The sequence below is a fragment of the Coregonus lavaretus genome (genome assembly GCF_964263955.1).
Source record: "Coregonus lavaretus genome assembly, chromosome: 3".
In the NCBI taxonomy this organism is placed as follows: domain Eukaryota; kingdom Metazoa; phylum Chordata; class Actinopteri; order Salmoniformes; family Salmonidae; genus Coregonus; species Coregonus lavaretus.
In genome coordinates, this window is record NC_139990.1 from 39012738 (window position 1) to 39025584 (window position 12847).

General features: G+C 41.6%; 1 protein-coding gene across 1 annotated transcript in view; it reads left to right on the forward strand.

The window, feature by feature from the left end:
- LOC311107269 (TGF-beta receptor type-2-like) overlaps positions 1-12847 on the forward strand; it is a gene marked incomplete at its 3' end in the record, with an annotated part of 56730 nt that overhangs the window by 40475 nt on the left and 3408 nt on the right. Inside the window, exons 4-8 of the mRNA XM_084149750.1 lie at positions 294-467; positions 943-1064; positions 3090-3290; positions 4042-4347; positions 12472-12613. Of these exons, the coding sequence (XP_084005876.1) occupies positions 294-467; positions 943-1064; positions 3090-3290; positions 4042-4347; positions 12472-12613 (945 nt within the window). The remainder of the gene's footprint in view (positions 1-293; positions 468-942; positions 1065-3089; positions 3291-4041; positions 4348-12471; positions 12614-12847) is intronic.

The following is a 12847-nucleotide window of genomic DNA, read 5'->3' on the forward strand; positions in this document are numbered from 1 at the left end:
GAGCACACAACATTGGATTATTACACATCAATCATTGTTTCTGAGGGATGAAAAGGGATATCGAAGGATGTGTTAGATTTACTTATATATGCAGTCAGTTTATTCATTGCAGCATGCTTGTGTAACCAGTGGGAATCAAACTGGGGTTTCCTGCTCACCAACCCAAAGTCTAAACCATTAGACCAAGAGATCATCATCAAGGGCCGAGAGCTACCTCTTTACAAGATTCCCGATCACCTTTGCTACATTTGCTCTATTCTAAGCCTCCCCTCCCTCTCTCCTGTGTTCTCCAGTGGTGGGCACGACCATCGAGTCGCCGGTGGTACCAGTCATCCTGGTCAGCCTGCTACCCTTATTGATGCTGGCGGTGGTAGTCATCGGCGTGTTCTACTGGTACCGAGTCCACCGCCAACGCAAACTCACCCAGGAGCAATGGGACAGCAAGAAGCCCAAACGCAAGGGCAAAGGTGAGGACCACCACAATGGAATCAATCAATCAGTTAATCATCAAATCAATCAGTCAATCATGAGATCAATCGATCAGTCATGAGCTCAATCAGACAATCATGAGATCAATCGAACAGTCATGAGATCAGTCAGTCAATCATGAGATCAATCAATCAGTCATGATATAAAACAGTCAATCATGAGATCAATCAATCAGTCATGAGATCAATCAGTCATTCATTAGATAAATCAATCAGTCATGATATCAATCAGTCAATCATGAGATCAATCAATCAGTGATGAGATCAATCAGTCAATTATGAGATCAATCAGTCAATCATCAAATCAATCATACATGAAAATGCTTTAGTGTGTTAATACTGGAAAATTGTTTTAAATGTATTATGTTGTTTCTGTCTGGAGAGACTGGCTTTACATGTGATTTAATTATCCAATAGATTCAAACAATCAATAAATCAATCAATCAATAAACAGGTCTGGACTGCAGTGATGCCTGTGCTATCATGATGGACGACGATGGATCAGACAGCAGCTCAACTCACGCCAACAACCTCAACCACAACACTGAACTCCTACCCATTGAGCTGGACCTGCAGGTCCGCAGAGCTATCTTGTTGTTGTTGTTGTTGTTGTTGTTGTTTCTTCTTCTCCTCCTTCTACTTCTTCTTCTTCTTCTTCTTCTTCTTCTTCTTCTTCTTCTCCTTCTACTTCTCCTCCTCCTCCTCCTCCTCCTCCTCTTCTTCTTCTTCTTCTTCTTCTTCTTCTTCTTCTTCTTCTTCTTCTTCTTCTTCTTCTTCTTCTTCTTCTTCTTCTTCTTCTTCTTCTTCCTCCTCCTCCTTCTTCTTCCTCCTCCTGTATTTAGCATGACTGTAAGTCACTTTGGATAAAAGCGTCTGCTAAATGGAATATATTTTTATATTCTTCTTCTCCTTCTTCTTCTTCTTCCTCTTCTACTAGAAATCCTTGTTAGTGCATGGCCGACTTTAGGGCTTTTCCCTGTGGTGCTCCTTTCAACATCCTGTTCTTTTCTGCTTTAGATTAGCCCTAACTTCTCACTTTTACTCCAAACACAGGGGGGTAAGGGTTATAACCAGCTTTACTGTATATTATATTGACATTAAGTGGGTAAGGGTTATAACCAGCTTTACTGTATATTATATTGACATTAGGTGGGTAAGGGTTATAACCAGCTTTACTGTATATTATATTGACATTAGGTGGGTAAGGGTTATAACCAGCTTTACTGTATATTATATTGACATTAGGTGGGTAAGGGTTATAACCAGCTTTACTGTATATTATATTGACATTAGGTGGGTAAGGGTTATAACCAGCTTTACTGTATATTATATTGACATTAGGGGGGTAAGGGTTATAACCAGCTTTACTGTATATTATACTGACATTAGGTGGGTAAGGGTTATAACCAGCTTTACTGTATGTTATATTGACATTAGGTGGGTAAGTGCTATAACCAGCTTTACTGTATGTTATATTGACATTAGGTGGGTAAGTGTTATAACCAGCTTTACTGTATATTATATTGACATAACCAGCTTTACTGTATATTATACTGACATTAGGTGGGTAACGATTATAACCAGCTTTACTGTATATTATATTGACATTAGAGGGGTAAGGGTTATAACCAGCTTTACTGTATATTATACTGACATTAGGTGGGTAAGGGTTATAACCAGCTTTACTGTATGTTATATTGACATTAGGTGGGTAAGTGTTATAACCAGCTTTACTGTATATTATATTGACATAACCAGCTTTACTGTATATTATACTGACATTAGGTGGGTAACGATTATAACCAGCTTTACTGTATATTATATTGACATTAGGTGGGTAAGGGTTATAACCAGCTTTACTGTATATTATATTGGCTTTAGGGGGGTAAGGGTTATAACCAGCTTTACTGTATATTATATTGACAGTAGGGGGGTAAGGGTTACAACCAGCTTTACTCTATATTATATCTACATTAGGTGGGTAAGGGTTATAACCAGCTTTACTCTATATTATATCTACATTAGGTGGGTAAGGGTTATAACCAGCTTTACTGTATATTATATTGACATTAGGGGGGTAAGGGTTATAACCAGCTTTACTCTATATTATATCTACATTAGATGGGTAAGGGTTATAACCAGCTTTACTCTATATTATATCTACATTAGGTGGGTAAGGGTTATAACCAGCTTTACTGTATATTATACTGACATTAGGGGGGTAACGATTATAACCAGCTTTACTGTATATTATATTGACATTACAGGGGTAAGGGTTATAACCAGCTTTACTGTATATTATATTGGCTTTAGGGGGGTAAGGGTTATAACCAGCTTTACTGTATATTATATTGACAGTAGGGGGGTAAGGGTTATAACCAGCTTTACTCTATATTATATCTACATTAGGTTGGTAAGGGTTATAACCAGCTTTACTGTATATTATATTGACATTAGGGGGGTAAGGGTTATAACCAGCTTTACTCTATATTATATCTACATTAGGTGGGTAAGGGTTATAACCAGCTTTACTCTATATTATATCTACATTAGGTGGGTAAGGGTTATAACCAGCTTTACTCTATATTATATCTACATTAGGTGGGTAAGGGGCGCTTCGCTGAGGTGTACAAGGCCAAGCTGAGACAGCCCGGCTCCTCGGCGGACCAGTTTGAGACGGTGGCCGTGAAGATCTTCCCTGAGGAGGAGTATGCGTCATGGAAGAATGAGAAGGACATCTTCTCTGACATCGACCTTCGCCACGACAACGTCCTCCACTTCCTCACAGCAGAGGAGAGAAAGGTAGTGTTCCATCCCAAATGGCACCCTATTCCCTATATAGTGCACTACTTTGGCCTAATCACAGCCTGTATTATCTTTGTTGCACTTTACGGAAGGGATTGCAGGGATACATACTGTATACTGTTGTCCACTAGCTCTATTATGAAAACATGAACTTGACTATTGTTCCCAAGCCTGGTCCCAGATCAGTTGGTACTATCATGCCAACTCCATGGATGAATGTCAAGCCGAACATGGCCTGACAATGAGTGACAAGGAGTTGGCATGATAGTACAAACAGATTGGCCTGACGACTCAAACTGAATTCTTCCACTGCTCTGTGTTCGCTACGTACTTCAGTCTGAGACTGACATCGTTAAAGTTGTGTAAGGTGACGTCCAAATGAGGGGTGATGTACATAACAAAGTAATCAGCGATTGGATCATCTCTAACCAATCAGAGTATTAAAGCCAATGACACATTTTCAAATCAACGCTTTACCCACATGTGTTCTGGCTCTGGTCCCAACCCATCGGTTTCTGGACCAATCAGAACAGTTAGAATGTGTTTGCGTTCTAGAAATCGTCTGGGAGATACTCAGATCCAGACTCATTGTGGAGAAGAAACTAACGTCCATGGGCGTGGCGTAGGGTTAGGCCAGAGCAAGGAGCTTGGGTAGCCAGGCAACAAACAGACTGGCACTTAAGCTAATTGTTCCCTACACCCTTTTAACAGCATGATTTATCGGCATGGTGTCTTTTGTCCATTCTAGATGTCGAATCAGTACTGGCTGATCACAGCCTTCCACCCCAGGGGGAACCTTCAGGAGTACCTGACCCGCAACCTGGTCTCCTGGGAGGATCTGCGAGGTCTGGGGGGGTCCCTGGCCTGCGGGGTGGCCCACCTTCACAGTGACCACACGGCCTGCGGGCGGCCCAAGGTGCCCATCGTCCACCGCGATCTGAAGAGCTCTAACATCCTGGTGAAGCAGGATCTGACCTGTTGTCTGTGTGACTTTGGACTGGGACTCAGACTGGATAATACCCTGACAGTGGATGATCTAGCAAACAGCGGACAGGTGAGAACAACAGTTATTGTTGTTGATGTGAACATTATAACCCTATGACATTGTTTATAGAGATATTAGAGTACTGAATAAGCTGTAGCCTACGTCCCACTGTTCAGAGAGTGTGGTGGTTTATAGAGATATTAGAGTACTGAATAAGCTGTAGCCTACATCCCACTGTTCAGAGAGTGTGGTGGTTTATAGAGATATTAGAGTACTGAATAAGCTGTACCCTACGTCCCACTGTTCAGAGAGTGTGGTGGTTTATAGAGATATTAGAGTACTGAATAAGCTGTAGCCTACGTCCCACTGTTCAGAGAGTGTGGTGGTTTATAGAGATATTAGAGTACTGAATAAGATGCACCTCCCTTTCAGTGTTCAGAGTCTCAGAGAGGCGCTAGACCAGAATGGGATTTCTTTATTTACTGTAGATGCATATTTGTGGTTGTATGTTCTTTTTATTCTCTCATGAACGTTGTGCCATATGAGTTGCATTTGTTTTGCACACTGGCTGTTCTCAGTGTTAAGACAGAACTGTTTGCTGACAGGGTAGAGAGAGAGGGGGGGGCAGAGAAAGAGAGAGAGGGGGGGGGGGGCAGAGAGAGAGAGAGAGGGGGGGGCAGAGAGAGAGAGAGAGACAGAGAGAGCGAGAGAGAGAGAGAGAGAGAGAGAGAGAGAGAGAGGGGGGAGGGAGGGGGGCAGAGAGAGAGAGAGGGGGGAGGGAGGGAGGGGGCAGAGAAAAAGAGAGAGAGAGAAAAGAGTTTCAGAGAGATAGTGATAGAGTGAGAGAGAGCGAGAAGTGTTTCAGAGAGATAGTGATAGAGAGAGAGAGAGCGAGAAGAGTTTCAGAGAGATAGTGATAGAGAGATAAAGCAGTGAAGAAAAGAGGGCAGGCTGTGTTGAGACATGCAGGGGAACCCCCTCAGTCAGTTGTATCAGTCTATCTTCTATCAGACTGAACTTTGTTAATGTGTGCTGGTCTGATGTATGATTCACCGGCTGGTAATGCAGCCGTAGAAACAGGTGATAGGCTAAGAGGGGGATGATGACTAACTAACATACACACATCTTTCCCATACTAACAAAGGCCTAGACATTGTTTAGGTTAAACAGCAAAGTGGTGTTTTCCCACTTTTCCCACATAAAAACTCTCTCCTGGAATCATGTTTCCTCATGATCGTGAGCATCCAATATTTCTAAGGCTTCAAATCAAAGGACAATTCTAGTCTTAATTCTGGTTTATTATAGATGTTTTTCTGATTTTTAAATGGGACACTGATGACAGAGGCAGGAAATGAGCCATAAAAGCAACAGAAAATAGAGCTGCAAGCAGCCATGCCGGGGTTCAAGCTTTGGCCCCACAGCGCCACCATCAGGACTAATTGGACACATTGCCCTTGGATGAGCTACTACTGTACTTCTTACCACGTTTGCCAAATATCAGAACTCAAAATCTAACAGATCATGCAATATGCTTTTGATGGATTTTGGACCATGTCAACGATGTTGACTTGTTCAAACAGCATGGCAGTTATAAACCAATGAGCTTGCATGAATGGTTTTTCCTGTTCAACGGCGCCACCATGCGGCAAAACTGAACTATACTTAACAGGTTAGCTAGACTTATATCGCTGAGCATGTGTGCCAAATTGCATCACTCTGAGTCAAACTGATCAGGAGAACACAGTGGCCTTTACAGCGTCACTGTGTTCCATCTGAATGTACTTAGATACTCTGTCTCCTCTAACAAAGTTATTTGGTGACTCTCTCTCTTTTTCTCTATCTCCCTCTCTCACTCTCTCTCTCTCTCTCTCTCTCTCTCTCTCTCTCTCTCTCTCTCTATCTCCCTCTCTCTCAATTCAATTTCAATGTCAATTCAATTTCAATTTCAATTCAATTCAATTCAATTCAATTTAAGGGCTTTATTGGCATGGGAAAAGTATGTTAACATTGCCAAAGCAAGTGAAGTAGATAGTAAACAAAAGTGAAATAAACAATCAATATTAAAAGTAAACATTACACTCAGAAGTTCCAAAGGAATAAAGACATTTCAAATGTCATATTATGTATATATACAGTGTTGTAACAATGTGCAAATAGTTAAAGTACAAATGGGAAAATAAATAAACATAAATATGGGTTGTATTTACAATGGTGTCTGTTCTTCACTGGTTGCCCTTTTCTTGTGGCAACAGGTCACAAATCTTGCTGCTTTGATGGCACACTGTGGTATTTCACCCAGTAGATAAGGGAGTTTATCAAAATTGGGTTTCTTTTCAAATTCTTTGTGGATCTCTGTAATCTGAGGGAAATATATGTCTCTAATATGGTCATACATTTGGCAGGAGGTTAGGAAGTGCAGCTCAGTTTCCAGCTCATTTTGTGGGCAGTGTACACATAGCCTGTCTTCTCTTGAGAGCCAGGTCTGCCTACGGCGGCCTTTCTCAATAGCAAGGCTATGCTCACTGTTTGGGTCAGTCACAGTGGTCAGGTATTCTGCCACTGTGTACTCTCTGTTTAGGGCCAAATAGCATTCTAGTTTACTCTGTTTTTTTGTAAATTCTTTCCAATGTGTCAAGTAATTATCTTTTTGTTTTCTCATGATTTGGTTGGGGCTAATTGTGTTGCTGTCCTGGGGCTCTGTGGGGTCTGTTTGTGTTTGTGAAAAGAGCCCCAGGACCTGCTTGCTTAGGGGACTCTTCTACAAGTTCATCTATCTGTAGGTGATGGCTTTGTAATGGAAGGTTTGGGAATCGCTTCCTTTTAAGTGGTTGTAGAATTTAACGGCTCTTTTCTGGAGTTTGATAAAAAGCGGGTATCGGCCTAATTCTGCTCTGCATGCATTATTTTGTGTTTTTTATTGTACACAGAGGATATTCTTGCAGAATTCTGCATGCAGAGTCTCAATTTGGTGTTTGTCCCATTTTGTGAATTCTTGGTTGGTGAACGGACCCCAGACCTCACAACCATAAATGGCAATGGGTTCTATAACTGATTCAAGTATTTTTAGCCAGATCCTAATAGGTATGTTGAATTTTATGTTCCTTTTGATGGCATAGAAGGCCCTTCTTACCTTGTCTCTCAGATCGTTCATAGCTTTGTGGAAGTTACCTGTGGCGCTGATGTTTAGGCTGGGGCAAATGTGTCTAGATGGAATTTGTATTTGGGGTCCTGGCAACTGGACCTTTTTTGGAACACCATTATTTTTGTCTTACTGAGATTTACTGTCAGGGCCCAGGTCTGACAGAATCTGTGCAGAAGATCTAGGTGCTGCTGTAGGCCCTCCTTGGTTGGTGACAGAAGCACCAGATCATCAGCAAACAGTAGACATTTGACTTCAGATTCTAGTAGGGTGAGGCCGGGTGCTGCAGACTGTTCTAGTGCCCTCGCCAATTCATTGATATATACAGTGGGGAGAACAAGTATTTGATACACTGCCGATTTTGCAGGTTTTCCTACTTACAAAGCATGTAGAGGTCTGTAATTTTTATCATAGGTACACTTCACCTGTGAGAGACGGATGTATCAAATACTTATGTCATGCAATAAAATGCAAATTCATTCCTTAAAAATCATACAATGTGATTTTCTGGATTTTTGTTTTAGATTCCGTCTCTCACAGTTGAAGTGTACCTATGATAAATTACATTACAGACCTCTACATGCTTTGTACGTAGGAAAACCTGCAAAATCAGCAGTGTATCAAATACTTGTTCTCCTCACTGTATGTTGAAGAGGGTGGGGCTTAAATTGCATCCCTGTCTCACCCCACGGCCCTGTGGAAAGAAATCAGTGTGTTTTTTGCCCATTTTAACCGTGCACTTGTTGTTTGTGTACATGGATTTTATTATGTCGTATGATTTTCCCGAAACTCCACTTTCGCGCTCTTTCTCTTTCTCTCTCTCTCAGTTCAATTCAATTCAATTCAATTCGCTTTATTGGCATGATGTAACAATGTACATATTGCCAAAGCTTACTTTGGATATTTACACTATTAACATAATTAAAATAATAATCATCAATATTGTCAACGGGACAACAGTAACAACAATAACCAAGGGTCAAAATAACCATTCAACAATAACAATATAGAGGACATGTGCAGGTTTGTTGGTCTGTCAGACACTGTCCCTCATCTTATGGCAGGCAGCAACGTAGTGCGCTGCGAACCCACAGCTCTGCGTGCTCCCCCAACAGGACAGGTAGCCTATTCTCATCAGAGAGGTCTCTCTCTCTCTCTCTCTCTCTCTCTCTCTCTCTCTCTCTCTCTCTCTCTCTCTCTCTCTCTCTCTCTCTCTCTCTCTCTCGCTCTCTCTCTCTCTCTCGCTCTCTCTCTCTCTCTCTCTCTCTCTCTCTCTCTCTCTCTCTCTCTCTCTCTCTCTCTCTCTCTCTCTCTCTCTCTCTCTCTCTCTCTCTCTCTCTCTCTCTCTCTCTACTAAAAGGCTAGGATTAGTTAGAGACACACCTTGGCATGTTCACACTGCCAAACTATGTTCAGTACAGTTTTATTTGAAGCTTGTGAACCCTCTGCTCTCCCTCTCCTTCTCTGGAAGAGGTGGGAATACTTATGCCAACTAACTAGAACTATCTCTGTCTCTGTCTCTGTCTCTCTTCTTCAGCTGGGCACAGCCAGGTATATGCTCCAGAGGTTTGAGACTATGTTTAAACTATGTTGAGACTATGTTGAGACTATGTTGGGACTAGTTTGTGACTATGTTGAGACTTTGTTGAGACTATGTTGTGACTAGGTTGAGACTAGGTTGTGACTATGTTATGACTATGTTGAGACTAGGTTGTGACTATGTTGAGACCATGTTGAGACTATGTTGAGACTATGTTGAGACTATGTTGTGAATATGTTGAGACTATGTCGAGACTATGTCGTGACTATGTTAAGACTATGTTGTGACTATGTTGAAACTATGTTGAGACTATGTTGAGAATATGTTGAGACTATGTTGAGACTATGTTGTGACTATGTTGTGACTATGTTGTGATTATGTTGAGACTATGTTGTGACTATGTTGTGACTATGTTGAGACTATGTTGTGACGATGTTGTGACTATGTTGTGACTATGTTGAGACTATGTTGTGACTATGTTGAGACTATGTTGTGACTATGTTGTGACTATGTCTCTGTGTATTACAGGTGGGCACAGCCAGGTACATGGCTCCTGAGGTTTGAGACTATGTTTAAACTATGTTGTGACTAGGTTGAGACTAGGTTGTGACTATGTTGTGACTATGTTGTGACTATGTTGTGATTATGTTGAGACTATGTTGTGACTATGTTGTGACTATGTTGAGACAATGTTGTGACGATGTTGTGACTATGTTGAGACTATGTTGTGACTATGTTGAGACTATGTCTCTGTGTATTACAGGTGGGCACAGCCAGGTACATGGCTCCTGAGGTTTGAGACTATGTTTAAACTATGTTGAGACTAGGTTGTGACTATGTTGTGACTATGTTGTGACTATGTTGAGACTATGTTGAGACTAGGTTGTGACTATGTTGAGACTATGTTGAGACTAGGTTGTGACTATGTTGAGACTATGTTGTGACTATGTTGTGATTATGTTGAGACTATGTTGTGACTATGTTGTGACTATGTTGAGACTATGTTGTGACGATGTTGTGACTATGTTGAGACTATGTTGTGACTATGTTGAGACTATGTTGTGACTATGTTGTGACTATGTCTCTGTGTATTACAGGTGGGCACAGCCAGGTACATGGCTCCTGAGGTTTGAGACTATGCTTAAACTATGTTGTGACTATGTTGAGACTAGGTTGTGACTATGTTGTGACTATGTTGAGACTATGTTGAGACTAGGTTGTGACTATGTTGAGACTATGTTGAGACTAGGTTGTGACTATGTTGAGACTATGTTGAGACTAGGTTGTGACTATGTTGAGACTATGTTGAGACTATGTTGTGACTATGTTGAGACTATGTTGAGACTATGTTGTGACTATGTTGTAACTATGTTGTGAATATGTTGAGACTATGTTGAGACTATGTCGTGACTATGTTGAGACTATGTCGTGACTATGTTGAGACTATGTTCTGACTATGTTGACACTATGTTGTGACTATGTTGAGACTATGTTGTGACTATGTTGTGACTATGTCTCTGTGTATTACAGGTGGGCACAGCCAGGTACATGGCTCCTGAGATTTGAGACCATGTTTAAACTATGTTGTGACTAGGTTGAGACTAGGTTGTGACTATGTTGAGACTATGTTGAGACAATGTTGAGACTAGGTTGTGACTATGTTGTGACTATGTTGTGACTATGTTGAGACAATGTTGAGACTAGGTTGTGACTATGTTGAGACTATGTTGAGACTAGGTTGTGACTATGTTGAGACTATGTTGTGACTATGTTGAGGCTATGTTGAGACTATGTTGTGACTATGTTGTGACTTCTCAAATGACTGCCTCGCCTGGTTCACCAATTACTTCTCAGATAGAGTTCAATGTGTCAAATCGGAGGGCCTGTTGTCTGGACCTATGGCAGTCTCTATGGGGGTGCCACAGGGTTCAATTCTTGGGCCAACTCTTTTCTCCGTGTATATCAATGATGTCGCTCTTGCTGCTGGTGACTCTCAGATCCACCTCTACGCAAACGACACCATTTTGTATACATCTGGCCCTTCATTGGACATTGTGTTAACAAACCTCCAAACGAGCTTCAATGCCATACAACACTCCTTCAGTAGCCTCCAACTGCTCTTAAACACTAGTAAAACTAAATACATGCTCTTCAATCGAACGCTGCTGGCACCCGCCCACCCGACTAGAATCACTACTCTCGACGGGTCTGACCTAGAGTATGTGGACAACTACAAATACCTAGGTGTCTGGTTAGACTGTAAACTCTCCTTCCAGACTCACATTAAGAATCTCCAATCCAAAGTTAAATCTAGAATCGGCTTCCTATTTCGCAACAAAGCCTCCTTCACTCATGCTGCCAAACATGCCCTCGTAAAACTGACTATCCTACCGATCCTTGACTTCTGCGATGTCATTTACAAAATAGCCTCCAACACACTACTCAGCAAATTGGATGTTGTCTATCACAGTGCCATCCGTTTTGTCACCAAAGCCCCATATACTACCCACCACTGTGACCTGTACGCTCTTGTTGGCTGGTCCTCACTACATATTCGTCGCCAAACCCACTGGCTCCAGGCCATCTATAAATCACTGCTAGGCAAATCCCTGCCTTATCTTAGCTCATTGGTCACCATAGCAACACCCACCCGTAGTATGTGCTCCAGCAGGTATATCTCACTGGTCATCCCCAAAGCCAACACCTCCTTTGGCCGCCATTCCTTCCAGTTCTCTGCTGCCAATGACTGGAATGTACTGCAAAAATCTCTGAAGCTCGAGACTCTTATCTCCCTCACTAACTTTAAGCATCAGTTGTCAGAGCACCTTACCGATCACTGCACCTGTACACAGCCCATCTGAAATTAGTCCACCGAAGTACCTCATCCCCATATTGTTATTTATTTTGTTCATTTGCACCCCAGTATCTCTATTTGCACATCATCTCTTGCACATCTATCATTCCAGTGTTAATACTAATTGTAATTATTTTGCACTATAGCCTATTTATTGCCTTACCTCCATAACTTGCTACATTTGCACACACTGTATATATATTTTCTGTTGTATTTTTGACTTTATGTTTTGTTTTACCTCATATGTAACTCTGTGTTGTTGTTTTTATCGCACTGCTTTGCTTTATCTTGGCCAGGTTGCAGTTGTAAATGAGAACTTGTTCTCAACTGGCTTACTTGGTTAAATAAAGGTGAAATAAAAATAAAATAAAATAAAAATGTTGAGACTGGGTTGTGACTATGTTGAGACTATGTTGAGACTAGGTTGTGACTATGTTGAGACTATGTTGTGACTATGTTGTGACTATGTTGAGACTATGTTGAGACTATGTTGAGACTATGTTGTGAATATGTTGAGACTATGTTGAGACTATGTCGTGACTATGTTGAGACTATGTTGTGACTATGTTGAGACTATGTTGTGACTATGTTGTGACTATGTTGAGACTATGTTGTGACTATGTTGAGACTATGTTGTGACTATGTCTCTGTGTATTACAGGTGGGCACAGCCAGGTACATGGCTCCTGAGGTGCTGGAGTCCAGGCTGAACCTGGAAAACATTGAGTCGTTCAAGCAGACAGATGTCTACTCTATGGCTCTGGTGTTGTGGGAGATCACCTCCCGCTGTCATGCCATCGGAGGTATGTACGTACACCCACACACACAAACACACACACACACACACACACACACACACACACACACACACACACACACACACACACACACACACACACACACACACACAAGCATAACCCAGATTAATCCTACTTCCTTAGCCTTTAAGCCTTCTGGACAATGCTAAGAGCATGCTCAATGGAGCAATGGAGAAACGTCCATGAACAGGCTTAATATGGGTCAGGGAAAGCGTCTGA